This window comes from Mrakia frigida, assembly GCF_051309035.1.
Source record: "Mrakia frigida strain ATCC 22029 unplaced genomic scaffold BDY24scaffold_30, whole genome shotgun sequence".
NCBI lineage: Eukaryota > Fungi > Basidiomycota > Tremellomycetes > Cystofilobasidiales > Mrakiaceae > Mrakia > Mrakia frigida.
Genome location: NW_027481251.1, coordinates 201,964 through 229,780, shown reverse-complemented (window position 1 = coordinate 229,780; position 27,817 = coordinate 201,964). Strand labels below are relative to the sequence as shown.

The 27,817-nt window shown below is 54.5% G+C and overlaps 8 protein-coding genes across 8 annotated transcripts; 5 read left to right on the top strand and 3 right to left on the bottom strand.

Moving 5' to 3' along the window:
- Window positions 1–396: 396 nt before the first annotated feature.
- Window positions 397–5,256, top strand: BDY24DRAFT_398563 (putative ER to Golgi transport-related protein). The gene is made up of 18 exons (XM_076641707.1): window positions 397–494; window positions 623–651; window positions 1,044–1,486; window positions 1,570–1,659; window positions 1,805–1,957; window positions 2,075–2,317; window positions 2,409–2,475; window positions 2,558–2,679; window positions 2,769–2,972; window positions 3,053–3,157; window positions 3,231–3,354; window positions 3,425–3,580; window positions 3,700–3,870; window positions 3,948–4,243; window positions 4,323–4,460; window positions 4,545–4,739; window positions 4,832–5,050; window positions 5,126–5,256. Exons 1-18 carry the CDS (start codon window positions 451–453, stop codon window positions 5,144–5,146), a joined length of 2,820 nt encoding a protein of 939 aa, XP_076493984.1. The 5' UTR covers window positions 397–450; the 3' UTR covers window positions 5,147–5,256.
- A 38-nt stretch (window positions 5,257–5,294) lies between these two features.
- BDY24DRAFT_168545 (Sec23/Sec24 trunk domain-containing protein) lies at window positions 5,295–10,183 on the top strand. The gene is made up of 18 exons (XM_076636231.1): window positions 5,295–5,425; window positions 5,545–5,573; window positions 5,976–6,379; window positions 6,468–6,557; window positions 6,649–6,801; window positions 6,880–7,122; window positions 7,195–7,261; window positions 7,328–7,449; window positions 7,515–7,718; window positions 7,802–7,906; window positions 8,011–8,134; window positions 8,298–8,453; window positions 8,602–8,772; window positions 8,842–9,137; window positions 9,213–9,350; window positions 9,435–9,629; window positions 9,722–9,940; window positions 10,012–10,183. The coding sequence occupies exons 1-18, from the start codon at window positions 5,388–5,390 to the stop codon at window positions 10,030–10,032; spliced, it is 2,775 nt and encodes a 924-aa protein (XP_076493983.1). The 5' UTR covers window positions 5,295–5,387; the 3' UTR covers window positions 10,033–10,183.
- A 154-nt stretch (window positions 10,184–10,337) lies between these two features.
- Window positions 10,338–11,653, bottom strand: BDY24DRAFT_417664 (Zn(II)2Cys6 transcription factor domain-containing protein; the record flags this gene model as incomplete). Its single annotated transcript, XM_076643752.1, has 4 exons — window positions 10,338–10,967; window positions 11,051–11,202; window positions 11,284–11,378; window positions 11,481–11,653. The coding sequence occupies 4 exons, from the start codon at window positions 11,651–11,653 to the stop codon at window positions 10,338–10,340; spliced, it is 1,050 nt and encodes a 349-aa protein (XP_076493982.1).
- Window positions 11,654–13,278: 1,625 nt separating this feature from the next.
- BDY24DRAFT_436219 (guanine nucleotide-binding protein subunit alpha) lies at window positions 13,279–15,995 on the bottom strand. The gene is made up of 10 exons (XM_076644213.1): window positions 15,801–15,995; window positions 15,665–15,726; window positions 15,539–15,554; window positions 15,330–15,453; window positions 14,755–15,037; window positions 14,554–14,660; window positions 14,382–14,469; window positions 14,043–14,277; window positions 13,884–13,945; window positions 13,279–13,792 (listed from the first exon to the last, which is right to left on the bottom strand). Exons 1-10 carry the CDS (start codon window positions 15,844–15,846, stop codon window positions 13,748–13,750), a joined length of 1,068 nt encoding a protein of 355 aa, XP_076493981.1. The 5' UTR covers window positions 15,847–15,995; the 3' UTR covers window positions 13,279–13,747.
- Window positions 15,996–16,464: 469 nt separating this feature from the next.
- BDY24DRAFT_398555 (uncharacterized protein) lies at window positions 16,465–21,317 on the top strand. The gene is made up of 15 exons (XM_076641706.1): window positions 16,465–16,573; window positions 16,745–16,903; window positions 17,420–17,724; window positions 17,803–17,934; window positions 18,012–18,084; window positions 18,161–18,724; window positions 18,809–18,882; window positions 18,963–19,127; window positions 19,203–19,285; window positions 19,354–19,498; window positions 19,578–19,748; window positions 19,839–19,919; window positions 19,991–20,193; window positions 20,273–20,890; window positions 20,976–21,317. The coding sequence occupies exons 1-15, from the start codon at window positions 16,566–16,568 to the stop codon at window positions 21,027–21,029; spliced, it is 2,835 nt and encodes a 944-aa protein (XP_076493980.1). The 5' UTR covers window positions 16,465–16,565; the 3' UTR covers window positions 21,030–21,317.
- A 215-nt stretch (window positions 21,318–21,532) lies between these two features.
- On the top strand, window positions 21,533–23,345 carry BDY24DRAFT_398552 (uncharacterized protein). Its single transcript, XM_076641705.1, has 5 exons — window positions 21,533–21,715; window positions 21,809–21,831; window positions 21,971–21,988; window positions 22,087–22,152; window positions 22,217–23,345. Exons 1-5 carry the CDS (start codon window positions 21,611–21,613, stop codon window positions 23,136–23,138), a joined length of 1,134 nt encoding a protein of 377 aa, XP_076493979.1. The 5' UTR covers window positions 21,533–21,610; the 3' UTR covers window positions 23,139–23,345.
- A 411-nt stretch (window positions 23,346–23,756) lies between these two features.
- Window positions 23,757–24,775, top strand: BDY24DRAFT_398550 (uncharacterized protein). The gene is made up of 3 exons (XM_076641704.1): window positions 23,757–24,401; window positions 24,516–24,584; window positions 24,662–24,775. Exons 1-3 carry the CDS (start codon window positions 23,987–23,989, stop codon window positions 24,760–24,762), a joined length of 585 nt encoding a protein of 194 aa, XP_076493978.1. The 5' UTR covers window positions 23,757–23,986; the 3' UTR covers window positions 24,763–24,775.
- Window positions 24,776–24,825: 50 nt separating this feature from the next.
- Window positions 24,826–27,302, bottom strand: UTP25 (rRNA-binding ribosome biosynthesis protein UTP25; the record flags this gene model as incomplete). Its single annotated transcript, XM_076637525.1, has 8 exons — window positions 24,826–25,183; window positions 25,277–25,482; window positions 25,566–25,722; window positions 25,808–25,893; window positions 25,972–26,056; window positions 26,198–26,743; window positions 26,822–27,018; window positions 27,114–27,302. 8 exons carry the CDS (start codon window positions 27,300–27,302, stop codon window positions 24,826–24,828), a joined length of 1,824 nt encoding a protein of 607 aa, XP_076493977.1.
- Between the last annotated feature and the right edge of the window lie 515 nt (window positions 27,303–27,817).

Genomic DNA, 27,817 nt, shown 5'->3' with positions numbered 1-27,817 from the left:
GTCCGAGGGGGGAGCGAGTGGAGGAAGAGAGGGTCCGAGAGGTTGAGGAGTCGAGTTGCTGTTGGGGTTCCACCTCTCAAAAGAAAAACTCACCGAGGTGGCTTAGGGAAAACATCAATACATAGGTCCTTCTTTGCTACTGAAAAGAGGTGGGAATCTCCCGAGGGGACGCTGGGGAGGAAGACGGAGGCAAAGTGATGGTTCGTCGAGCCCGGTCGGCTTTCCTTCTGCTTCACCCCCTCTTCAGATTTCCGGCAAGGTGATCCTTCTCAGAACACCAAGTTAGAGATAGTGTTGTTGAACTTGTCCCTTTTGCAAGCAAGAAAGAAAGAAAAGAAAAAGCGAAATCGAGATCTTCAAAGCGAAGGCGAGGAGGCCCTTTCGTCGAGTCGCCCCCAACTTCGACTCTCCTTCCCTTCCACGTCCTCAATCTTTCCAAAGAAAAAGACCATGTCTACCGGAGCAGCGTTGCCACCAGGATGGACAGAACAGTGGTAAGTTACGTCTCCCACCCTCAATTCTAGCAGTACGAGAGATGAGAAGAGGTCAAGCTGACCCTGTTGTCCTTGACTCCATCTCCTTCCCTCCCTCCCCTCGTTCTCTCTCGCTTGCTCGTTTACAGGGATGAGGCTGGAACCCCCTTCTACATCAGTGAGTTTATATATTCACTCGCTATCTCTTTGCACTATTGGCTTCTCTTGTCTCGGAGGGCGTGGAGGAGAAGGAAGGAGGGAGGGAGAGAGGACGAGCTCGCCAGCAACGAACGCTCGTTTCTCCTTCAGCCTCGATCCATGCTCTCAGTCAAACCGTTGGAGCTCTTTCACACGGCTATGGGACCTGGGAGACGAAGATGAGCTCGCGCTATCTCTTTTGAACTCTCTACGAACTCAAGAACCCTCGACGAGATGGTTTCGCTGGCTCCCCTTCCTCCTCCTCTCCCTCGTCGTCACCTCGATTCGATTCGCCTCAGCAGCCTTCAGCCCATCTTTTGCTTTCAAAAAAGGACCCATACTGACGTCTGTTCCTCTTCCTTTCTTCCTCAGGTCCTCAGGGTCAATCTCAGTGGGACCACCCTTCTCAAACCCCCGACGCTTCCCTTCCTCCCCTCCCTCAAGACGCCAACTTCCCTCAGACCTCCCCACCCACAACCTCCTCCTCTCACAACCCCAGAAGGCGTCAGTACGCAGCAGCTCAAGCAGCCTACGTCAACACCAACGGTCCCGGAGGTTCCTTCGACCCTTCCATCCCTGATCCAGTAGGAGGAGGAGCTCCAGCTGAGCTCTTCACGCCTGGGTACGGCGGAGAACCTCAGCAGCCCGCCTACTACGCTCCTGGAGCTACTGGAGGTCAGCAGCCAGCCTACGGTCAGCAGCAGCAGCCTTCGGGATACGCTGGAGGAGCTCAGGGAGGAGGAGGAGGAGGAGTGAATCAGCTCGCTGGGCAGTTCGGTCAGATGGGTGTTTCAGGAGGAGGAGAGGATCTCAAAGTGAGTTTGCTTGCTATACTTGAGCTCGATAGAGAAGAAGTCGAGAAGCTGATCGTCCTCTTGTTTGGGTTGGATCGTCTCAGTACCCCATACACATCGTCAACCTCGTTGGAATGCAGCCTGACGTTCGAGCTCTCGAGGACGCACCTCCTTCCATTCGACTTCCTTCCAACGTTCGTCCTTCCTTCCTCCCTCCTTCTGTTCCTCTCACCACAACCCATTCTATCAGTCTAATTGCCCTGAACATCTACGAGATGCTCATTTCAACCACACGCTCACCTCGTCTCTTTGTTCTCCTTCCTCGTTCAATCTCCTCAGGCCACCGTCACTCCCAGTCCAACTGCCATTCCCGACCCTTCCTACATGAGATCGACCATCAACGCCGTCCCATCCACCAACAGCGTTCTCAACAAGTCCAAGATCCCCTTCGGTCTCATCATCACTCCCTACCGTTCGCTCAAGGAAGGAGACGTTCGTCCTTTGATCTCCCTTTCCCTTCCTGCTCCTTCTCTCCGCCCGGTCGGGTCGATCACTTCGAGCTAACTCGTCGCGTCTCCTTCTTCCTCTTCGCTTCTCTCCTGTCTTCAGCCAGAGGTCCCAGTCGTCAAGGATACCGTCATCGCTCGATGCCGGAGGTGTCGATCCTACATCCATCCCTACGTCACCTTCATCGAGGGAGGGAACAGGTGGAAGTGCACGATGTGCAACCTCTCGAACGAGGTCCCTCAGCTCTTCGACTGGAACCAGGAGACCAACCAGCCTGCTGATAGGTGGCAGAGAGCTGAGCTTAACAGCAGCGTGGTCGAGTTTGTGGCTCCTACAGAGTACATGGTGAGTCTCGAGTCGAAGTCGTTCGATGAGGGACGCAGGAGGACGAGCTTCGGGCTGACCATAATCCTGCCACTTTCTTCTGTCGATGCAGGTTCGACCTCCTCAACCTCCGTGCTACGTCTTCTTGATCGACTGCTCCGAGGCTGCCGTCAAGACTGGTTCGTTTTGATCTTTGTTCGCCGCGTGCAAGCTCGACTCGCCCTTTCCTTCGCTGACCCGCTTCTTCCTCTCGATTGATAGGGATGCTCGCCACTGCTGCTCGAACCATCCTCGAGTCTATCGACCGACTTCCCAACGACGACGGCCGAACCAAGATCGCTCTTATCGCCGTCGACACCTCGCTTCACTTCTTCTGCCTTCCTGTTCGTCGACACTCTGCCTCCATCTTCTTTCCTTCGTCTCACAACTTTCGCTGATCTTTTTTCGTGCTCCTCTCGCTTCCTCTTTCTAGCCTGGTGCTACGGATCCCACCATGCTCGTCGTTTCCGACCTCGAGGACGTCTTCCTTCCCAAGCCCTCGGACCTCCTCGTCAACGTCGTCGAAGCTCGACCTGCGATCGAGAGCATGCTCAAGAGACTCAGCGACATGTTCAAGGATACCTACGTCACCGGAAGTGCTCTGGGAGCTGGTTTGCAAGCCGCGTTCAAGCTCGTCGTGAGTTTCAGTCGCGTCTTCCATTTCGTCTCTGTCCTCCCGGACTGATCTCTCGATCCTTCTTCGTTTCTTCTCCTCAGTCGAGCATCGGAGGAAAGATCATCGCCCTCACTGCTACTCTTCCTTCCGTTGGACCTGGAGGACTGAAGAACCGAGAGGATCCCAAGCTGTTGGGAACGTCGAAGGTTCGTCTAGTTCGACCTCCTCTCTCGTTCGTTGACGCGTCTCGCTGACCTTCGTTTCCCTCTCTTCTCACAGGAGTCTGGTCTCCTCCAAGCTGCCGGTCCCTTCTACAAGACCTTCGCCATCGATTGCTCCCGAGCTCAGGTCTCGGTCGACATGTTCTTGTTCTCCTCTGGCTACACCGACGTCGCCAGTCTGAGTGAGTCGTCTTCTTCCCTTCTTTCAGTCCTCGTCTCGACTTGCTTGCTGATACTTTCCTTTTGCAACAGGTTGTTTGCCTCGATACACCGGAGGTCAAACCTACTTCTACCCTTCGTTCAACGCTGGTCGGTCAGAGGACGCCATCAAGTTCGCTCACGAGCTCGGAGAGGTTCTTGCTCAGAAGATTGGTCTCGAGGCTGTGATTCGAGTTCGAGCTTCGAGAGGTACGTCCTTTCACCCTTCCGTTCTTCTCGAGCAGATCTCACCGCGTCCCACATCCGGGATGTCGAGGTAGAGGTCGAAACTGAGCTGACCTTCGATGTTTTCTCTTTCACTCCTTCAGGTCTTCGAATGAAGGCTTTCCACGGAAACTTCTTCATTCGGTCTACGGATCTCCTCTCTCTTCCCGCTGTCCCTATCGACCAGTCGTACGCTATCGAGGTCGAGCTCGAGGACAACATCACAGCTCCCTTCGTCGTGATGCAAACCGCCGTTCTTCACACCACCTGCTTCGGTTCGTCCTCTTCTTTCTCATCGCCAGCTTATCTTCGATCTTCAGCTGAACCTTCTTCGTCTCTTCTTCTTCTGTAGGTGAACGACGAATCCGAGTCATCACTCTCGCTCTTCCCGTCACCGACAACCTCGTCAACCTCTTCGCCTCCGTCGACCAAGCCGCCGTCACCACCCTCCTCGCCTGCAAATCCGTCGAGCGAACGATGCAGTCGAAGCTCGAGGACGCCAGGGAGTACATCACCAAGTCTCTCGTCGACATGCTCTCCGCTTTCAAGTCCGCAACTCAGGCTGGAGGATCGGGAGCCAGCACTCAGCTCGCCGTACCGGAGAACATGCGATTCCTCGCTCTTCTCTGCTTGGGTCTGTTGAAGCACGTGAGTCCGCTTGGTTTTCAACAACCGTCGTCTGAGAAAGCTCGAGATCTGACTCCGGTTCGTCTCTCTTCTCAAACAGGTTGGACTCCGAGAGAGCTCCCAAATCCCTCCCGACATGCGAAGCTACGCTCAAGCTCTCCTCACCACCCTCCCTTCCCAACTCCTCGTCCCCTACCTTCACCCTCGGTTCTACGCTCTTCACACCATGCCCGACGACGTGAGTCCTCGCTCTTTTCGAGTCGAGTCGACTCTTCGTTCCCGACTGACGCGTCTCGCCGACTCTTCTTCCTCCCTCACCTAGGCTGGAACCATCGGAGAGCACGGAGTCATCCTTCCCGAACCCATGAACCTCACCAGCGAGCGACTGGAACGACACGGGCTCTTCATCATCGAGGACGGTCAGAACATCTTCCTTTGGATCGGACGAGAGGCCGTTCCTCAACTCGTTCAGGACGTCTTCGATATTCCCTCTTACGCTGAGCTTCCAGGAGGAAAGGTGAGCTCCCACCTCCTCTCTGTCTCGCCTTCTCGATCTCCTCGAAGAAACTCGATCTGACGCGTCTTCGTTCTTTCTCTCTCCCTCCTCAGACCACCCTCCCCACTCTCGACAACTCCTTCTCTCAACGAGTCAACGCCATCATCAACAAGACCCGAGAGATGCGTCGTTCACCCTACCGAGCTCACGTCTACGTCGTGAAGGAGGACGGAGAGCCGGCGTTGAGGCAGTGGGCGTTGAGTGGATTGGTAGAGGACCGTTTCGACCGGACACCGTCTTACTCGCAGTACATCTCGACGTTGAGGGACAAGGTCAGTTCTCTTACTCAACCACGCTCCTTTCTTCGATCTCCAACTGACCTTCGCCACGGTTTCTCGTCTCTGTAGGTCAACACCTCGTCCGGTTGAGCAGCCGAACCCGTCGTAGATCTCTTCCTTTTGCTTTTCTTTCTTTGTCTCTCTCCCTTCTTCATTTCCCTTGCTTTCACATACGTAAATCGATGACACTACCATCACCCTTGCTATTCTCTTTGCGATCTCGCTTCTGTCTGGGGAACGTCGCACCAACTCGAAACGAAACGAGATCGATCTTGCCTTCAACGTTCAACCCTCAACTCCTTCCCTCTTCATCTAACCCTCGAAACGACCGATGGCTCCTCTTCTTCCTGCCGGATGGTCTGAACAAGTGTGGGTACTCTCGTCTGACTCGAAGAGAAAAGAAGGGATCGACCATCGTCGGTTCAATCCGAGGTGAGGAGAAGCAAGAGCTGACCTTCCTCCTTCTCTTTGGCTGTGGTGGGCTGCAGAGATGAAGCTGGGACTCCTTTCTATATCAGTGAGTCTTACTCTCGTAGCCTTCGTCGAATTGGCAGAGAAGGAGAAGAGGGAGGGGAGGAAGGGAGGATAAAGAGGGAGGAGGAAGGCCACACCAGGCCAGAGCTCGAGATGTTTGGCGAGAGATGGTTGAGCTCTTCTCCGTCGGCAGGGCTCAACAGAGGTCCTCGAGAGCTGAAGTTGGAGCTTAGAAGCTGTAGATTGGTCGTACAAGCTTGCGGTAGCTTCTCTTTATGGCTGAGGGGACTGGTAGGAAGGGAAACGTCGAAAGGAAGGGAGCTCGTCCGACCTTCTTCTCCTTCCCTCACTTTTTCGACCTCCCTCCTCTCCCCTCTCCTCTCCTTCTCGTCTTCCTACATTGAAAGGAAACTGACCTTCGACCTATCGTGTTCGCTTCCTCCAGGTCCCGACGGTCAATCTCAATGGGAGCATCCCTCCTCCGACTCCTCTGCCCTCCCTTCCAACGACCCTCCCACCGTCGACGAACCCCTGCTCCCCAACCCATCCCACAACCCCAAACGTCGGCAATACGCCGCGGCTCAAGCTGCCTACCTCAGCTCCAACACTAACGGACCAGGCGGAACCTTCGACTCGTCCTCAGCAGCTCCCGTCGGAGATCTCGCCGGCTCGACTTTCGTTCCAGCCTACGGAGGTGCTGCCGCTGCTGGAGCAGCTCCTGGCTATGGATACGGCGATGTCAAGTCAGCAGCAGGACCTGGTGGGGATTCGGGTCTGGCTGGTCAGTTTGGGAGCATGGGATTGGGAGGGCAAAAGCCTGCTGCTGGTGGATTTGAAGGAGACCTTCGTGTGAGCTCGCACTCTTCCTCTCTCCCTTCTTCAACTCTCGAACGAGAGCTCTCTCTTCGTGCTGACAAGCTCTTTTGTTCCGCGATAGTATCCCTACGAGCTCGTCAACCTCGTCGGAATGCAGCCAGATGTGCCTCATCTCGAGGATCCTCCTCCTGCGATTCGACTTCCTTCGAACGTGAGATCTCACCTCGTTCTCGACGCGTTTCGCTTCTCCAACCTCCTTTCCTCGAATGCTGATCGAGTCATTTTCCCTTCCTTCTCAACAGGCCTCGGTGACTTCCAGTCCTGATGCCATAGCAGACTACTCGTACATGAGATCAACCCTCAACGCCGTGCCTTCGACGAACTCTCTCCTCAAGTCATCCAAGCTTCCTCTCGGTCTCGTCATCACTCCCTATCGATCTCTCGAGGAAGGCGACGTGAGTTTCCCATCATTTCCCACAGACTTCCTCGGAAAGACTCTGAACTGACTCCCTCTCCGCCCTTGAATGTCTCAGCCCGAAGTGCCTGTGATTCGAGACATGGTCATCGCTCGGTGTCGACGTTGTCGAGCCTACATCCACCCTTACGTTACTTTCATCGAAGGAGGGAACAGGTGGAAGTGTACTCTGTGTAACCTTTCGAACGAGGTTCCTCAGAGGTTCGATTGGGATCAGGAGACGAACAAACCGGCGGATCGATGGCAGAGGGCTGAGCTCAATCACAGTGTCGTTGATTTCGTGGCTCCTTCGGAATACCTCGTGAGTGCAGATCTCCTCCTGGCCTTCTCAAGACGTCGACTGACTCTCTCTCTCTCTCTCGGATCTCTTCAGGTTCGATCTCCAGCTCCTCCTTGCTACGTCTTCGTTATTGACGTTTCCGAGACTGCTGTTCAGACCGGTGAGTCGCTTCGTCGAGCGTATCCTCTCCCTACACGCATATCTGACTCTTTTCGACTGTCTTCAGGTATGGTCGCTACTGCCGCTCGTACGATTCTCGAGTCTCTGGATCGACTCCCGAACGAGGACGGTCGAACCAAAGTCGCCATCATCGCCGTCGACGTTGCTCTTCATTTCTTCAGCCTTCCTGTGAGCAGGATCCTTATTCTCCCATCAGAAGCATGTTCACTGAATCGTCTGCTATGAAATCCAAGCCTGGAGCCAACGACCCAACCGAGCTCGTCGTTTCCGATCTCGACGACGTCTTCCTCCCTCGGCCGGACGACCTTCTCGTCAGCCTCGTCGAGTCTCGTCCCGCTCTGGACAAGCTGCTCGGGAGCCTCAGTAACCTCTTCAAGGATACCTTCACCGTCGGGAATGCCCTCGGAGCTGGGTTGAAGGCTGCTTATCTGTTGATTGTAAGTCGCGTTTTTTCGTCTTTCCTCTTTCCCTCTTCTCGATGTCGTCGCTGATCGTTTTCTTTGCTCATCAATTCTCGCAGGGACCCATTGGAGGAAAAATCATCGTACTCAACTCCTCGCTTCCCTCGGTCGGTCCCGGAGCTCTGAAGAACCGAGAGGATCCAACCATTTTGGGAACTTCGAAGGTGAGGATCACGTCTCGTCTCGTGTATCTTCCTCCCATCGATCCCTGCCTCCTCCGTTCCGGCACCATTATTGACCCTACTTCTCAAAATCTTGAATTTCGCAGGAATCCGCTCTCCTCGCAGCGGCGATCCCGTTCTACAAACTTCTCGCCATCGACTGCTCGAAGTCTCAGGTTGCCGTCGACATGTTCTTGCTCAACTCTGGTTACGCCGATGTGGCTACTCTCAGTGAGTTGCATCTCCTTCCACACCTTCCCCTACTTTTCGAGGCGAAAAAGAGGGCAGAGAAAGAGAGGGACGGCGACTCTTCTTCCTTCGTCGCAACCAGGCGTCCGCTTGTTCTCTTCTCCTCTCCGAAACCGATCTGACTCCTTCTTCGTTCCCTTCACAGGTGCTTTGCCCAAATACACCGCTGGTCAGACCTACTTCTACCCTTCCTTCTCCGCCACTCACACCGAGGACGCGACCAAATTCGCCTACGAGCTGGGGGACGTCCTCAGCCACAAGATCGGACTTGAGGCGATCATTCGAGTACGAGCTTCGAGAGGTGAGCTTCCTTCTTCTTGTATCATCCTTCCATCTTGACTCTCGCTTCGAATCGTGACGGGGAATGGCCTCGAGATCAGCTCGACGCGCTTTCGTCCTTCGTCCATCGAGTCCCCTCCTGACCCGGCTCTTCTTCCTCCACGCTGCAGGTCTCCGGATGAAAACCTTCCACGGGAACTTCTTCATCCGATCTACAGATCTCCTCTCCATCCCCGTCGTTCCCATCGATCAATCTTACTCGATGGAGGTTCAGGTCGAGGACGACCTCACAGCTCCGTTCGTCGTTTTCCAAACAGCCGTGATGCACACGACGTGCTTCGGTGAGTCTGCAATCCCTCACTCGTTCGCCTTCGTCTCCCGTTGGAGCTGACTCGTGGTTCTCTCCACAGGTGAACGACGTCTTCGAGTCATCACTCTCGCCCTCCCCGTCACAAACAACCTCGTCAACCTGTACGCCTCGGTTGATCAAACAGCTATCGCTACCCTCTTCGCCTGCAGAGCCGTCGACATCACGACCAGATCATCTCTCTCCGATGGACGGGATCATGTAACAAAGTCCCTCGTCGACATCCTCGCAGCGTTCAAGACCGCCACTCAGGTCGGGGGAGGAGGAGCCAGCACTCAGCTCGCCAGTCCCAAGAACATGCGATTCCTCGCTCTTCTTTGTTTGGGTTTGATCAGACACGTGAGTCGGCTACTTCTTTCCCAACTTCGCCTTTGCAAACGGTCGAGAACTGACCCTTTTCTCGTTCTCAAACAGGTCGGGCTTCGAGAGAGCTCCCAAATTCCTCCCGACATGCGAAGCTACGCTCAAGCTCTCCTCACCACCCTCCCTTCCCAACTCCTCGTCCCCTACCTTCACCCTCGGTTCTACGCTCTTCACACCATGCCCGACGACGTGAGTCCTCGTCCTTTTCGAGTCGAGTCGACTCTTCGTTCCCTACTGACGCGTCTCGCCGACTCTTCTTCCTCCCTCACCTAGGCTGGAACCATCGGAGAGCACGGAGTCATCCTTCCCGAACCCATGAACCTCACCAGCGAGCGACTGGAACGACACGGGCTCTTCATCATCGAGGACGGTCAGAACATCTTCCTTTGGATCGGACGAGAGGCCGTTCCTCAACTCGTTCAGGACGTCTTCGATATTCCCTCTTACGCTGAGCTTCCAGGAGGAAAGGTGAGCTCCCACCTCCTCTCTGTCTCGCCTTCTCGATCTCCTCGAAGAAACTCGATCTGACGCGTCTTCGTTCTTTCTCTCTCCCTCCTCAGACCACCCTCCCCACTCTCGACAACTCCTTCTCTCAACGAGTCAACGCCATCATCAACAAGACCCGAGAGATGCGTCGTTCACCCTACCGAGCTCACGTCTACGTCGTGAAGGAGGACGGAGAGCCGGCGTTGAGGCAGTGGGCGTTGAGTGGATTGGTAGAGGACCGTTTCGACCGGACACCGTCTTACTCGCAGTACATCTCGACGTTGAGGGACAAGGTCAGTTCTCTTACTCAACCACGCTCCTTCCTCGGTCTCCAACTGACCAGTTCCTCTTTTCGTACTGCCAGGTCAACTCAATCTCGAGCTAAATTGCCGTTCTCGATTCCTTTCGCTCCTCTTCATTTCCCTCCCTTCCTTCTCAATTATAGACTAGGAATCATTTGCTTTCGGGCTTTCTACTACTCTTGGATCTTAACGTTAATGAATCATGAAGATCAAACCGAACAGAACCGAACGGAGAGCACGAGAGCGAAGAGAGGGAGGACAAACTGACGAGAAGAGGCGGCCGAGAAAAAGCAAAGAGTACCAGAAAAAGCAAACGAGGTCGAGACCGCAACAAAACAGCAAAAACAAGATGACAAGCAAAGGACGAGACGACAGAAAGCAAAACTGACTACGCGATCACCCAGCCCTCGAGAGCTTTGACCTCTTCCTCAACGAAAGCCCCAGCCTCCCAAGGAGCATCGAAGACCCAGTCCTCTCCCATGAAGGGTTCCAAAGCTCCGAAGTCGATTTGGGGGACGGAGGAGGGTTGCTGAGTTTGAAGAAGGTCCGGAGGAGGAGGGAAGAAGGTGGTCGCGTCGTTTTCGAACTCCTCGAAGGCGAATCCAACTCCGAGGCTAGCTTCTGGCAGTGGGACGTAGGTTGAAGGACCGGTTGGAGATGAGGATAAATCCATGGAAGCGGTAGGGTAGTTGATAGGAGTTTGAAAGGCTGGCAGGGACGGGATGATCCAGGACGAGGTGGGGATGTCGTCGAAACGACTCGGTTGAGACGAGTGGAGAGGAGAGGCGGGAGGGGTTGAAAAGTTGGAAGAGGATACGGAGAAGAAGTCGGGTGTTGAGACGGAGGAAGGGAAGTAAGAGGAGTAGGAGGATGGGGATGATGGGCCGTCGTAGGAGTCCGAAAAGGCAGGAGAGGTTTCAGGAGAGGTGTGAACGGGAGTGGTTTGAGCGAGGGGAGAAGAGAGGAGGACGGAGGGGTAGGGACGAGGGAAGGATGGCTCGTAGGTAGCTTGAAGAGACTGGATGAGAAGAATAAGATGGGTTAGGATGAGGACGGACGTTATTTAGAGAGATCAAGAAAAGAACGAAAGAGGGAACTCACCGACGGCGGGACGTCCAGTTTCGGTTTGGGCTGCCATCCCTCGAGTAGAAGAGCTGGGCAAGAAGGGCTCGCCCTCAGCCCCCTAGGGGATCGACCAGTGAAACCAGTTGCGAGCTTCTGAGCCTTGAGGAAAGCTTTCCTCTCTTTAGCGGCTAGCAAAAGCAGAAAGCGAAGAAGAAACGGGGTCAGCCCGGCTTGGATCGAAACCGCGTCGCAGCGCTAGATCAATTCACCTCGATTGTCCTCGTCGGAGACTTCCTTGTATTCACAGAACCTCTTGGTTCGGGTACAGTTATCACAGACGACTCCTCCATCGCAGCGGATCTTCCTAGAAGGGCGAGAGACAGAAGAAGAAAGAGACCGGGCGAAAGAGTCAGGTTTTGGCTTGATGCGAGAGTCGAGGTCTCGAACGGCAGAGGAAAGAACTTACCTGCGACGACAGTACGAGCAGGCTTTGCGATTCCGTCCTCCTGATGATATCGAGGATGAAGAGCCGCATGCCGAGCCAGCAGGGGAGGAAGGAAGCACTCGAGCAGCGTAGAAACGGGGGTCGAGGTGCGTCGAGGTGAAGGCTCGAGGATCTTGGGTGTACCAGGTCGTCATGGTTTAGGATGAGGGAGGAGGAGCGTCGTGAGATGTGTAGAGAAAGGTAGAGGGACGATGAAAGAAGCGTATAGGAGGAAGGGGCGAGAGGAGAGTGGTTGGGGGTTAGGAAGCAAAAGAAAGTGAAGACAATTGAAGCGCAGACCCCCCTACTGCTCCAATCGGTCGAAAGACAGGTCTCGTTCGGGGAGATTTCGATCTCTTGTCTATGTTTTGCGATCACTCGGGAGCGTTTCTCCGGCGCCACAAAAGAACGATTGGAGAACCTCCTCACGGAGGGAGGGAAATGGAAATCTGACGCTCGCCTCCGCCGCTCTCTCTCCTCCTCTCCGCTTCCTTTCTTTCCTCGTTCAACATTGAGAGATTGCAAGGGTTTTGCAGCGAAGTGCCTCGGAAGCTACTTATTCAGACACGACTTCAAGAAAATGGAGCTCGGACAAGGTTCTCGCGTGCCCCGAAAAAAAACTAAACCTCCGAAAGCGAGAGGACTGCTATTTCTCCCCTGCTTCTTCCTCTTCAAGTCTCCCTGAGAGGAAGGAACCAGCATGGGGTCATCTTCAAAAACGCGTCAGACATGTCTTCCGGTTCTTCGGCATGATGCCATTCCCTCAGTTCCTTCGCTAGAAAAAGCTGGGGAAAGCGAGAGAGAAGGAGAGATCGCGTCGCGAGACAAGATCGGTGTCACCTCGACCGTTGGAATCTTTCGGAGACCTCGGTGAGATTGATTCACTTCTTTTTCGTCTCCGAGAATCGGGGATTGAGGACGAGGGCACCCATCGAAGACCTGAGGAAAGGCTTGGAGCAGCCGAAAAAGAAACAGCAGTGTTCTCGTGAGGAGGAAGAAGAACGAAAAGGAAAGAGACGACTCTCCTTTGCTTTTGCTTCCCTCGTCCGTCTTGGTGAATCTCACTTGAATAGATCAACTACAAACATACCCACGACGAGCCGACGCCGCCCAACAGGGCCACTGGCAGCGAAAAAGAGAGGCGTGAGCGAAACGCGTCTTCGTTCGAAAAAAAAAACGATCCGCCCCCCTTTCGCTTCTCTTTGCTTTTCACCTGTTATAATGAAATCAAGGGTTGCCCTTGCTGTGCGTTGAAGACGACAGTCAATTTCGCGGCCCGGATAGATACATATGCCAAAGCCTCCGAGAGAGAGCGTGTGAATCGTGTTCCGGATGCGGCAAGAGGTCGAGGACGACGACGCGCGCTGGTTTCGCTTCTAAAGGCTCTGCTTCCAGAGGCTCGTCCCCGACAGGGCCTCATCTCGATAGGCACGAACGCAGAACTCTATGCTGACCCGCTTCGGGACACAAAGAAGGGAAGGTTTGATTTCGAGGGCAAGTAGAGCCTTTGGCGAAGGGGAGGGGTCGTCCAAGCGACGAGCCCCCTGCGAACCAAGGAAAAGAAAGAGAAATTAAGAAACAAACAGTGCTTGGTTAGCCGAAAGCTTACGTAGTCACTTGGGGCCGTCAGTGAGGCAGTTTTTCAGCGGGGAGGCAACGAGGGGGGGGAGGATCAAAACGCGTCGACCTAAATCGACACTCGACTCCCTTTCTCTATCTGCTCCTCCTCCCTTCCCACTCGCAAAAAACGTCTCTCTCTCTAATGCTCTGAAGAAGATTTGAAAAGGCAGATGCGGTATCATAAATCTAGCAGCGCTTCGGTCCTCTCGCGTCCAACTCAACCTCCCTCCTCTCCCCCTGAGCTGGTGCGAAAGGAAAACGACTGAGGTATGAGAAGAAAAGAGCGGAAGCAAGCGAACGGGAAACGAAAGAGGGTGGGTGGGTGGCAGAGAAAGAAGAGAAATTAAGCGAGAACAGCGATTCCGAGGGAAAGAGAAAGAAAGCAAAGCAGAAAAACGAGTCGAAACTAAGCAAATAGACGAACGAAGATGGGCGAACGAGATGTGTTGTGGAGTAGAGTAGAGATCCAGAAAGATGGAGATGGTGCGAGATATAAAAAGAAAGCAAGATCCAGAGAGAGAGAGAAAGTACAACCCAGAAAAGGAACGAGCAGAAGAAGCAAAAGCACGAGAGAGGTACAAAGACGAGTGTCAAAGGACAGACGACGGGACGGAGGGGAGGGAAAGGGTTTAGATGAACCCGGTTTCCCGGAGGTTGATTTTGAGGATCATGTCCTGTTGAAGACGAACGCAGAAGGAGGAGAACAGGTCAGCGACGCGTCAGAAGGAGGACGGAGCCGAAGACAGAAAGAGAGGTTGAACTGACGTTGACTGCCGAGAGAACGAACTTCATCGAGGTAGTGTCGACGGCGGAGGTTTGATGGACGTCTGCGGGAGGTGAGAAAGGGAAGAAGGAAGGGGTAAGCGAAGAGAGGGGAAAGAGGGAGGAGAACGAGACGCGAAAGGAGGAGGCCGTTGGACGAACAGATCTCCTTCGTCGAGCTCTGATTCAGACGCATGAACTGTTCCGAGAGGAAGTGTACGGCAGAGTTGTAGTCGTTTCCTCCATGGTAGTCTGGGAAGTATTTGTTCAGAGGAGCCGTCTTGAGCTTGAGTTGGAAGAGATCGATTTTGTTGAGGAAGAGGATGATCGAAGTCTTGAGGAACCACCGAGAGTTGGAGATGGATTCGAAGAGGATCAACGCTTCCTCCAGACGGTTCTGTAGTGTGAGAAGAAGGAGGAGTCGGAAAAGGTCAGCGTTCGTGACGGAAGGCTGTCGAGCGGTTCGGGGAGCGACGACGAGGGTCTGAAGTGTCAACGAACCTGACTCGCGTCCTCTCGCAGGCGTTGATCGTACTCGGAAATGGCGACCAGGAAGAGAACTGCTGTTACATCCTCGAAGCAGTGGATCCTGGTGGGGAGGTGAAGAAAGATAAGTGATCAGCTTGGGCGACGAAGGAAGCGTTGAGGGAAGGAAGGAGGAATGCGAGCTCACCACTTCTTCCTTTCCGACCTCTGACCTCCGACGTCGAACAGCTTGTACGTGAGGTCTCCGACCTTGAACGCCGTCTCCGTAATCCCCGTAGACTTCACTCGAGACCTCTATTTGGGATCAAAGGGAAGCGAGAGCCGATCAGATCAAAGGGAGAAGGGTGAACGAACGAGACGCGATGGCGAAGCGGAGAGACAGACGCACCAGAATGTCCTGATCCGTAGGCTCGTAGTGATCCGACATGATGGTCTCGCAGAGATCGAAATAGTAGGCGGCCGAATCGTTGAGCTGGAACCTCGCTCGCTGCTCGTACGCGTCTCGAACTCCTTGATCCTGCCAGAGCGAGATGACGGCGAGACCGAGGTTCGGAGGGAGGGTTGGAGAGCTGATCTGGGTGGGAGCGTCGAGGATGATTTCCATAAAGTGGTAATTTTGAGTCCGAGAAGCGAGAGGGATGTGTAGAATCTCCATGGAGTCGAGGAGGACCCTGTTGTCATTTGAGGAGGAGTGAGGAGGGAGCGACGAGGGAAAGGTGTTTGGTTTCGATTGAAGTTGAGGGGACGTGAGGACCGGGAGGAGAAGAGGCCGAAGGAAAAGCGTTTGATTGAGAAGGGAAGGGAAGAGAAGGTGGAGGTCAGGTCGGTCGCCGTCTTTGAACAGAAGCCAAGGAGAAGATGAGAGGGAGGGAGAGGGTCGAGGGGAGGGAGGAAGGAAGGGTCGCGCGGGGAGGGTGCCCGAGGAGAGGAAGAGAAGTAGAGACGAGAAACGAATGGACGAACCTCATGGACTGGATCAGGTTTGAGAAGATGATCTCCCTGTAGGCTGTTCGTTCCCCGTGCTGGTAGCTACCCGTATGTACGAGTTTAAACTGCTTCAAGACCGTACTCTTTCCACTCTCTCCGGCTGCGAAACGAACGAGAAAGAAACGAAAGATGAGCTGGGTGCGTACAGTAGAGGTAGCTGAGAGGAACAAGAGGAGCGAGCTTACCTCCCAAAAGAAGCATCTATGGCAGAAAGGGAAACGAGGGAAGAAAAGAGTCGTCAACGTCAAGCGGAGGGAGGGAGCAACGAGGTCGCAAGAGGTCGTCTTCTTTGGCGCTTCTCTCTTGCTTACCTTGACTTCCTTGCCAGCATCTATACGATCCCTCTTGAGCTGAAGTTCAATCTCCTTGTTACCTGAGCGAGATCGAATAACCAACACGAGTCAGCATGAAAAGGAAAAAGGAGGAGAGCGAGCAAGTTGAACTGACGAGCGTCGCCTTCCGGGTCGCCTATCGACGAAGATCCGCATCCCATGGTGAGATAGAAGAAGAAGAAGAAGAAGAAGGTGGGGAAGGAGGTGGGAGGGAAGATGAGAAGGGAAGGGTTGGTCGTGGGTTGTCGTGGTTGGGAGGGAAGGAGAGAGGAGGGAAGAGGAGGGCAGCCTGAAATTGACCTGAGCTCTCGAACCTGTTTGGAGGGAGGAGAGGGGAGGGGGGACAGAAGGGAGAAAGGAGGGGGCTCGGATGTCTCGTGTAATCAAAGGAGTGAAGCTTAAAATTTGTAAGATCTCAAAGAGAAGAGGATCTGAGCTTTGAAGACTTTCTTCTGGTAGACTTTTTCTCCTGAAAATTGAGAGGAGGAAGAGGCAAAGATGAAAAGTCTCCGACCTCCCTCCCTCTCTCTTCGGTGGCTTTGTGCTTGGTTCTCTCTAGAGAATTGGGGTTCTCTGGTTCTCTCAAGGAAGCAAAAGAGGTAAAAGGGAGCAGAGAAAGAGGGACGAGGCGGTTAGAGCCGAGTAGCAAAAGGTGGGTGAAAATCTTCTAGGAGGGAGAGGGAGGGAGAAAAAAAAAAAAAAAAAACGAGCGTCGATGACGACCTACATAAATCGACGGGTCCCCCGCTGTTCCCTTTCCTTCTTTCTGTTCTTTTCTTCCCTTCTCTCCTCTCCTCCCAACCTTCACCCCGTTCTTCCAAAGTCCCTCCACAGGGCAGCCCTCCTCCGTTCACGACAACCTCGCACCCTCTCTTCAAGCATGTCAGCGTGAGTGCACTCTCTTCTTCTGGTAGAGAGAAACTCAAAGTCGGCTCGCCCTTCGCGTTCTCAAAGTTTGTATGTTGCTGAACCCGCCTCCCTTCTCTCCTCCCTCCTTCCCTTTTACTCCCTTCCCTTCTCTCGCTCGCCTCTCTACCTTCTACTCTTCTCCCTCTACAGTAACGCCGACGAGGCTACCTCAGCATCCACCGCGTCGTTCGTGACGGCTTTGGTTCTCAACGTCGCCATTGCTAGTGTAGAAATCGTCGCCTTCACCTTGATCAGAAGATCGTTCAAGACCATCTACGAACCTAGAACCTTCATTCCTCAAGACGAGAAGTAAGTCTCGCTTCTTCTGCTTCTTCTCTACCTTCTCATTTTCGATTTTCGCAAGTAGGGAGGAAGGGAGTGAGCTGGGAAGGGAGGGAAGGGAAGGGGTACGAGGTCGGAGCGTTTCGCTCCTCCTCCCATCCCTTTCATGTTGTTTTCTCTTCTCCCACACCATCAGAATCGAGATCGCTCCTTCTCCCACACTTCAGCTGTAGACTTCTGCGTCTCAGCAGTCGCCTCGCCGAGTTTGAAGCTCCTCGAGCTGCTAGAAGGTCTTATTGGCAGGGCTCAAAGAAGGGAGGGAGCCTAGCCCAATTTTCGAGACTGCGAGCGAGCCCAACAACCTCTCCTCGTCATGTCGAAGCTTCCCTCTCTCTCTCTCCTCCCTCCGAAAACCTACTATATGCGCCTCGCTCTTCTGATGAAGATCGATTCGCTCAGACGAATTCGGCTTCACCTTTCCTCCAGTTTTCTTGGAAGCTAACCCTTTCACCTCCCTCGTTTGGTTGCTCCTCCCTTCCCCAGACTTCGATCTCCTCCTCTCTCCTCCTCCCTCCTCGGATGGCCTCTCGCTCTGTACCGTTCAGATCCTGAAGACGTCCTTCACAAGAATGGAGCCGACGCCTACGTCTTCCTGCGATACCTCAAGATGATGATCAGGATCCTCCTCCCCATCTGGATCGTCTCTTGGCTCATCCTCCTCCCCGTCGATTCCGTTGGGACTGGAGTCGAAGGAAAGACCGGTCTCGACAAGTTCACGTTCGGAAACATCAGTCCTGGGAGTCAACAGAGGCTGGGAGCTCATTTGGTTGTCTGTTGGTTGGCTACCTGTGAGTACTAGAAGGAAGGAGAAGAGCTCGAGGGCGACGAGCTGACACGCTCTTCTTTCTGCTCGATTTCTTATTTAGTCTGGATCTGCTGGAACCTCAAGGCTGAGATGAAGGCTTGGGTCACCATCCGTCAACGATACCTCGTCTCGGAGGAGCACTCGTGCCAGCCCCAAGCTCGAACCGTTCTCATCACTGGAGTCCCTAAGAAGTGTGAGCTTCGATTCCTTCAGCTCCCGAATCTTCCAATGACTACCAAGCTGACTTTTCGATTTCTTTACCTTCTCTAGACCTCGACGAGGCTAAGCTCACTCAGCTCTTCGCCCATCTTCCTGGAGGAGTCAAGCACGTCTGGCTCAACCGGTTCGTCGCGTCTCTCCCTTCCTCGGTTCTCGAAGATCTCGAACTGATCTCCCTCGCTCGTTTCTCGTCATTACAGAGACCTCAAGGAGATGCCCGACCTCTTTAACGATCGACTCAAGGCCACCAAGAAGCTCGAATCCGCTACGACCGTTCTCATCAAGACCGCCGCGAAGCTCAAGCTCAAGGACGAGAAGGCGTCGAAGAAGAAGAACGGAGCTCCCCTCGACGACAAGTGGACTCTCTCGAACCAGACGGAGTCCGATCAGACCCTCGCCGAACGACTCGTCCCAGCCAAGAAGCGACCTCAGCACCGAAACCCTCAGTTCAAGTGGCTTCCCTTCGCCCTTCCCTTCTTCGGAGCCAAGGTCGACACCATTGAGTGGTGCAAGGACGAGGTCGTCAAGCACTCCGAGGCTCTCGAGTCCGCTCGAGCTCAGCTCCAGTCCGACATTGACTCGCCCGGAATCGGAGACGACGAGGTCTACAGGCCTCTCAACTCGGCCTTCATCCTCTTCAACCAGCAGATCGCCGCTCACCTCGCCGTCCAGAGTCTGGTTCACAACGAACCTTACACCATGAACGGTCGATACATGGAGATGGCTCCTAAGGATGTTATTTGGTCGAACTTGGGAATGAACCCGTGAGTTCGACTCGAAATTTCGGGAAGGAGAGCCGAGCGCGTCGACTGACTTCGACTTTTCTTCCTCTTGACTCCTCCTTTCAGCTACGAGGCTCAGATCCGACGATTCGCTTCCTACGCTATCACTACTGGTCTGGTCGTGCTCTGGGCCTTCCCTGGTACGTTCCCGCCGTTCTCCTCCCTTCTCGTCGTTCGTCGAGGCGCTGACTTCTTCCTCCTGTCCTTTTTCCCTTCGCAGTCGCTTTCGTCGGTCTTCTCTCCAACGTCACCTCGCTCTGTGTCCAGTTCAGCTGGCTTGAATGGCTCTGCGAACTTCCCCCCGTCGTTCAGGGTATCATCCAGGGAGTGCTTCCTCCGGTCTTGCTCGCCGTCCTCTTCATGCTCTTGCCCGTTGTTCTCCGACGTGAGTTTTCAACTTCTCTTCCTCTACCTCGACTTCCTCCAGCTGACTCCTTCAAACTTTTTTCCTCTTCTCCAGTTCTCGCCAAGTTCGAAGGTATCCCCCGAAAGACGGGTTTGGAGTTGAGCTTGATGACCCGATTCTTCATCTTCCTCGCCATCGTGAGCCGAGTCCTCGTTTCTCCCCTCCCTCGAACAACTCTGACGCCTCTTCTTTTCCTCTCGACCAGCACGGTTTCCTCATCACCACCCTCTCCTCAGGAATCATCGCTGCCATCCCCGATATCCTCCAGAACCCATCGTCCGTCGCAACCATTTTGGCGTCGAACCTTCCCAAAGCCTCGACCTTCTTCCTCACCTACATCGCCCTCCAAGGTCAGTTTTGAATCGCTTTCTCCTCTCTTCTCTCGTTTGGTCGCTGACTTCCCTCGTCTTTTCTGCTCTCCTTTTCTAGGTATCGCTGGATCGGCCGGAAACTTCGTTCAATACGTCCCTTTGGCCATCTACTACGTCAAGCTCTTCCTTCTCGGAAGCACCCCGAGGAGCGTCTACAACATCAAGTTCACCATGCGACAGGTCTCGTGGGGTACCGTTTTCCCTAACGCTTCGCTCTTGACCATCATCAGTGAGTCCTTGCTCGATTGCTTCGTCGAGACGCGTCGGAGTCTCTCGACTCGGAACTGACGCGTCTCCTCTCCTTCCTTTCTCCTCTCAGCTCTCGGCTACTGCGTCATCTCTCCTATCATCAACGGACTCGCCTGCTTCTCCTTCTTCCTGCTCTACTCCTCGTGGAAATGTGAGTCGATCCTCGAGCTCGTCGTCTCGTCTCGAAGTCGCTTCTGACCTTCCTCTCTTTCCCTTCTCCAGACCTCTTCACCTGGGTCTACGATCAGGATCGAGCCTTCGACACCGGAGGACTCTTCTTCCCCAAGGCCGTGACTCACGTGTTCGTCGGAATGTACATCGGAGAGGTCTGCCTCTGTGCTCTCTTCTTCCTCGCTCGAGACGAGAGCGGTTCCCCTTCGTCCATCGTTCAGGGAGCTCTGATGGTCGTTCTCATCGTCTTCACTGTGAGCATATCTTGCTTTCCTCCTCGACCTCCTCGTCGTTTCAGCCGCTGAATCTTCCCTTGCTTCCCCCGTTCGCCAGTTCGGCTTCCAACTCACCCTCAACGACTCGTACGGACCTCTCTCTACTGCTCTCCCTCTCACGCTCGCTCACAAGTCCTACGGGATGCCTCACGAGTCTGGTCACGGAGGATCCATCATCGGGGAGGAGGAGCAGGAAGCTCTCATCGGTCGAGTCTCGACTTCCAACAACGACAAGGAGCCTCTCAACGGGAAACAGCACCACAACGGGAACCAGTCGTCTTCCCTGCCCGCTCCCGTCTCAGGATCAGGATCCGACTCGTCCATGCCCGCCGTCGTGGAGAGGAAGCCCGAAGGAATGGAGATGCAAGACAACCCCGTCGGACAGCAGTGGTCGAGATCGTCCGAGGAGAACAACAACTTTAACAACAACAACGGAAACGACGACGAACGAGTCAAGAGGAAGGATCATGGACAGCCTGGAGGAGTCGAGATGGCTTCGACCCCGAGTCAAGAGGAGAAGAGGTTGGCCGCTGCGTTCGCTCATCCTGCGACCAAGGACCCTCAGCAGGTCGTTTGGGTGCCGAGGGACTCGCTGGGGCTGGGAGAGGAGGCGGTGAGGTTGATGAGGGAGAGGAGGATCGAGGCGACCGAGAAGGACGCTACCGTGAGCGAGAAGGTACGTTTTCCTCTTCTCGTTCTGCTTTCTGTCCGCACCCTGGAAGGTTCTTCGAGCTGACCCTTCTTTGCTCTTCGACTTACAGGGCAAGGTCGACATCTCCGGTCCTCCTCCCGACGAGGATTCGCTCGAGGTCTAGAAGTCGTCTCAACCTCTTCTTTCGTTCCGTCTTGCTCCCATCTATCTACACACGCATCTCTACACACCCATCCCGTTTCGCTTACGTTCTCGCTCTGGTTTCTTTTCCTTTGCTTTCAATCCATACTCTACAACTCTCGCACACGATCTGTCTCCCATTCTCGACCCGCTCTCGATCCCGTCGACGCAGTTTTTCAAGCCTGGCCTTGATTCGCTTGTTGTCCGTCTTTAGTAGCCTAGCTTGCGTTCTCCTCTCGCTCTATCTTATGACTGCCTGTGTCTTTTCAAAAGAAAGAATGCGAGAGAGGGAATCGAAGGAAGGAGAAAACGCGTCGAGTTTGGTTTCCTTTGGGCTCGCGACTACCTCCTCTTTCTCACCTCGGATCTTCCGATGAGAGCCTATCTATACCTGGGCATCTGCTCCGTCTTTTCTCCGTAAAAACGGAGGGGGAGGAAACGGTGACGCGACCGACTGAACCTGCGAGCTCGAGACGATTGCGGGGAGGAGGATTGAGGTCAAGCCCTCGGTCGGATTCCAACCGTCACCTTCCCTTCCCCCTTCCCCCTTCCTCCCTTCTCTGAATGGCGTATGTTTACCATACGGAGGACGTTCTCACCTACACGGACGATCGTGGTCAAGCCGTGACCGATTCCTTTGGGGTGACAGAGTGCTATGCCATCAATCCGGTGAGCTTCACCTTTCCTCGTTTCTTTGCTGCTCCTCTGGTTGCCGCTCAGAGAAGATGACGCTGATATACTCGATGTTCTGGTGGGGTCTAGAATAACGGCGGAGTGACTCATGTGTGAGTTGTAGGCGGGAGAGGGACTGGAGGAGAAGTGAAGGAGGGACGAGGGAGGGAGCTCGAGCTCGAGAACCTTTGTTCTTGTCCCTTTGCCTTTTTGCTGAACTCGTTCTCCTCTTTGTCGTCTGCCTGAGAGCAGACCATGCCCAGCAGCCAGGTGAGCTGATCTTTCTGTACATCGTTCCAGTCGACTGTTGAAAGTCCTCTTCAAGAACGAGAGCTGACCTTCGACCTCTTCCCCTCCCTCCTTCAAAGCTCAACTGCCGCTTCCTCCTCTAGCTCTTCCTCCTCGAATCAAAACAACAACAACGGGAAACCTACGTGAGGACCCCCTATATACCCTCTCGTTCGTTTCGTTCACTGATCTCCTTCGTTCTTCCCTCAGCCTCGTCCTTCCTATCGCTTTGGGCTCCGTTCTGGGATTCTTTGTCCTCCTCACCACCGCCCTCCTCATCCTCTTTTTCCGCCGTCGTCGTCGTCGAAACGAAGAAGCTTTAGGAGCCGAGAAGCTGGACCATCCAGCCTACAGCCTCACCCCTTTCGCTCCTCGTCAATCCATCCTCGCCGAGACCGAGGTGACAGGACTCGTCGAAGGAGCAGGAGGAGGTCGAGAGGCTGCCACGACGACGACGGCTGGGAGACGTCGATCTTTCCGCAGGGAGGACGAGCAGTGGACTGAGGAGGAGGATATGGGGAGGATGATGACGAGGGAGATGGGTGGAGGAGCGGGAGAGGACGACGATGTCTTGACGAGGAAGCTCGAGGGCTGGAAAGCGGTTGCGGTTGCGAGGGAGGGTGATATAGCTGGTCAGGGTCAGTGGGGAAGTAGAGATGCTGAGAGGATGAAGCAGAACCCTTTTGGAGACTCGAATTCCGTCTATAACTGTGGGTTCGGGCCTTTACTCCTCGTCTTCTCGAGCTCGAGCTCACCCTCCCTTCCTCGACGCGTCTTCTTCCCTCCCTCCCTCAGCGACCTCCTCCCGTCACCCAACCTCCGCTTCCTCCTCTTCAGCCTTTCACTCTCATCAACCACCTCCCATCAACACCTCTACCATTTCCTCTCGTCAGCACTCCTCTTCGCCTCAAAACAACTCCCACCTCTACTCGTACAACTCCCCGACGAATCCCTTCGACTCCTCTCCCCGTCACACTCCCACCACCTCCTCCCCTCAGACTGGACTCGAAGGCTCAACGTCCCACCTTCCTCTCCTCGGTTCTGTGTCTGGTCAAGCTCGTCATCACCAGCAGGAAGAAGACGCTGGAGTGAGCTTGATGCGTTCAGGAGGAGGGAGGAGGACGAGCTCTGAAGCACCATCGATTGCTCCTCCAGCGTACGAGTTCAGAGATTAGGGAGAGGTGGCCGGTTTCCTTGTACTAGATTTGCTTTGCCTTTTTTTATCGTCGCGTGTTGTACGTCTTGCAGCTGCTTTCCTTTGTTCGGCTCGATCTGTATCCTTTTGCCTTGCTTTGCTCGTCGGAAAACGACCCTAGAGTCGACGGCTGACTGACTTCCTCGCAATGTGTTATCAGGAATGCGCTTTGCGGACTCCTCGTTCTCTCTGCTTCGCCTGGACTGGAGAGGAGTCGAACGACGCGTCGAAACGACGAAACCAAACTGTCTCTTCGCCATCTCCGTGCATCCTTCGAACGACTTTCCGCCCCTCTCACCCTCCCAGGTAATGATGAGGAAGACTTTCTTTTTCTCTGGCAGCGCCGTTGGGATCCTACAAGGAGAATTTCACTCGTGGCATCGGAGAGGAGGACGCGTCGCACGATCGATTTTCAAACCAGCTCTCTCCAGGCTTCCAGTTCTTCACCTCCCTATGCCTCTCTCTCGAAGTCCTTCCCAGCAAGAAAACAATACCTCAAAATCTTCTCAGAGAAACGGACGTCAGCGTAATCTCGACTCTTCCCCCATCTTCTCCCTCGGACAAAACCTCTCCCCTTGCCCAGGCAATCGTCTTCTCACCTCTTCCTTCTTTGCAGAGCGCAGACCTGCTTTTCACCTCCCAACTACACCTCTAAAAGCTTCACCCTCGCAAATCCATCGAAGTTGTCGCTTGCCGCTCTCGATCCACCAATCAGCCGCACCCCTCGCTTCCCGCTTCCACCTCTCCAAGTTGGTCCCCTCCCTCTTCCTTCTCCTCCTTCAACCATGCCATTCGTCTATCCAATCCTCCCGCTCTCCTACGGATATCCCTCAATCTTCACACCTTTCGACCTTCCAACCTCGAACGTTCGCACCACTGTTTCGCCCTCTCTCCCATCCCCCTCTCCTTCTTCATCCTCAAGTTCACCAGGGCCCTCCTCCTCCTCCTCCTCCTCCTCGTCTTCTTTCGCTTCTTCAACTCCTTCCAGCTCTTCTACCTCGAAGCGGAGATACGACCCAATCCATTTCGAGGTCGACGCAAGGAGGAGGAGGCTGGAAGAGGAAACATCGGCGTCGTCTCGTTCTTCGACGAGTAGCGAGGAGGGAGACTGGAAGGCTTGCGAGAGACCCAGCGGGATAATGATCCTTACGGAGAAGGAGCTGGCTAGGAAAGAGAGGAGGAGAGCAGTGAATCGCTCAAGTGAGTGTCATCCTTTCAAGCTCATTTCACAGTCCGTACGCGTCGTCGGTTCTCGAGCTCCGCCCCAATCAAGCTGATCTCATCCCCACATTTGCTCGATCTCGCTTCTTATAGGTGCTCGAGCGTTTCGAATGAGAAAGAAAGCTGCTTTGGACGAGCAGATAAGGATCCTCGCGGAGAGAGGTGAGTCGACGCGTCGTCTCGATCTTTCCCTCGTTCTTCTTTCACTGACTCTTCTCTTGCTGGATTCCTCTGTCCAGACGCCGAAGCGAAGACTCTTCGAGCAGAAGTGCACAAGCTCGAACAAGAAACATGGAGCTCGCTGCTCAGCTTCATTCGGACGGGATCGCTTGATCGATGAAACGTCTTCAAAACTTTCTCTCTTCTCTGACTCACACCCTCTCAAAGATCGCACCGCATCCATCTAAATGAAAGTAAACACACTCTCCGCGCCAGGAGCCACCATCTTCGCTCCATCCTCGGACCCAACAACCCTCTCCAACTTCATCCAGTCCCACTTCGAGAACAAGACCCTCGTGCTTACCTCGCCTTCGTCCACCTCGACCTCCTCTCCCTCTCCGTCCTTCGAGGGCAAGAAAGCGAAGCTGACGAGCTCAGGGTAGAAGACCGAGTGGTCGGGGAGTTGGTAGAAGACGAAGGTCTTTGCTCCTCGAAGTCGGTAGCGTCGGTAGAAGTGGAAACGTTCGGTGATGAGGAGGAGCGATTTCGAGCCTTTGAAGAAGGACGTTCGGGCCCGGGAGATTTCTTGATTGGAAGAGTACCTGGTAGAATTTAAAGGAAACCATGCCGAGGTCAGGAAGGGGCGTCGAGGATTCGAAGGAAGAGAAAGAGAGAAGAGCAAGACGCAGACGCACTCTGAAATCGCCGCGAAGCTCATCCCGCTTTGCTTCCTCATCCATCCTTGAACCCTGACGAAGTCGAAGTAGCTGGGCACGACGATGATGGTGTTGGACGACATGACGGCTGATTTGAGGATGGCAGGGAGGAACTTGGTGGTGAAGAGGTCGAATCGAACGTCGGGTTCCGAGTTGGGATCGAGGGATTCGAAGCGGGAGAAGGTCTGCAGCGAAAGTGAAAAAACAATAGCGTAAGCGATTAGATGAGTCGGAATGCAAGAGAAAGAAAAGTGACGCGTCGACGAACCTGCTTGACTCCTCGCTTGATCTTGACCAGCTCTCCCTCGTACTTCCCCTCGGTTCGAACCTTTCCGGCGATGTTGGTGAGGGACTTGTTGAAGAGTGATCGCATCTCAGGGGTTTCGTAGGCGGAGAGAAGGACGGTTTGTCGAAGGAACTTGGATCTGGGGCGGAGCGAAGGCAGAGCAGAGGTCGTCAGGACGCGTCGAGACTTCGAAGGGTGTTGGAGAAAAGAGAAAAGGGACTCACTGTCCATCAAGGTACCAAGGCTTGACTCTCGAGAAATCACATCCGTGAGCGTCGTCGGGAAGAGCGTTGAGCTTCGAGAAGATGAACTGAAAGGGACGAAGAGCGAGGGCGAAGGTTAGTCGAAGAAAGAGACGAGAGACGACGACGGAAAGAAGGAGACGAACCTGAACGTGCTCCCAGTTCTGCATCGACATAGCATCGAGCTGATCGGCGATCACGATCTCCACCGAGGAGAGGAAGTCGGAGGACCTGCGAAAGGGGGAGACGAGAATCGATCAGCGCGTCGTCCTTGAACCGTCCATCGCACGAGCTTAACACCTCTCCACCCCCCCCCCCCCCCCCCCCCCCCACAGCAAACGACGTGACGAAAAGAAACATTCGAAGACTCACTTCTCCTTCTCAATACTCATCCTCAGTCCCAACGGACTCCCGACGACGATATCACTCCCGTAGAACCCTCCAAACAGCTTCACCGCCTTCCTCGTCACCTTCACTCCCACCCTGAAGTTATCATCCACGTTCCCCTTGAACATATCCACATGATCCTCCGGCCACTCGCTAGCCTTCTCCACCAGCCTGTCGCTGACGTTGGGGGGGAGGGAGAACTCGGAGAGGAACCTCGCTTTGTTCTCGGTTTGGGACTGGGTATCGGCAGGGAAGAGGGAGAGAAGAGCGTTGATCCAGAGGAGGGCGGTGGAGCGGAAGGGTAGGAGGATGAGGATCTTGGGACGGGTGAACCCTTGGTCTCGAGGATCGGAGGTGGAGGAAGTGGAGGGAGTTGAGGAGGAAGCGGTCGAAGGGATGGGGACGGGAGCTGGGAGGGAGGTGGGGTTGGCGGAAGCGAGTTTGATGGATTTGGCTTTGGCTTTGGATTCGGAGAGAGCGGCGGCTTCGTGGGCGAGCTTTTCGTTGGATTTGAGGATTCGACGACGCGTCCTGATGATCGAAGAAGAGGAACAGGCAACGGGAGTCAGCGAGGGTGGAGAGCTCAAGAGCAAAGGTCAGGAGACTCACTTCATAACGTGGTTGACAGCATGCAGGAGGACGGCATCTCGAACCTTCTCCCTCTCAGCGAGACCGAGTCGAGAAAGGTAAAGATCCTTGTACTCTCCAACGACGGAAAGGACGGAGTCCTGCAGAGGATCGACTCCGCCGGGAGAGGAAGCGTTGGAAGGGAGGGAGGTGAACTGCTGCATGAGGGTATCGATGACCTGTGATTGAACGAGAAAAGGATCAACAAGGTCAGCTTCGAACGACGAAGGGGAAAAGGAAGAAAGGGAAGCAACAAAGGAGAGAGCGAACGAACCTTGGCCTTGTAGGCTTCCTCTCCATCCACGATTCCTTCAGGCAGGTACTCCACGAGCTTCCCGAGTCCAGCCTTGGACTTCTTGGAAGTCTTCCATCGTCCTTCGGTGGCGGCAGCGATGGTTGCAGGGTTGAAGGAGGAGGAAGAGGGTTCGGGACCGAAGTGGGTGTGGAAAGCGTCGGTAGACATGGAGGAGGGGCCTGAAGAGCAAAAGTGAAGCGCCAGATATCAGTAAGACATCCTGCCAAACGTATACAAGGCGTTGAAACTGTGTTCAAGCTCAGATATGGGACGGCAGAGCTCGAACAAGACGCGAGCCAGTTTTTGATGAGCTCGAGCTCAACCGTTCTTCCTTCCCTTCTTTCCTCCCGACAAAGAGACCCAACAGCTCTCCAGTTGTTCCAAGCTACGGAAACGAGGCCTCTGAACATAACCCTACTACGAGAAAAAGCTCAGACTCACCTCCGGCAGCAGTCTCCTCATCCGAGTCCTCCTCCTCCTCCTTCTGAGCGAGCTCCTTCTCCTTCTTGCCCTTCTTCCCTCCTCCAACAGCAGCCTTGGCGACCCCCACCTCCTCCGCGGGGACTACAACCTTGACCTTCTTCCTGGAAGGAGTCGAGTGAGTGCTCCCACTTCCACTGGGTCCGCTCTCGAGCTCGTCGGGGAAGACGACGCTCTTCTTCCTCTTGATCACTTTGGGCTCG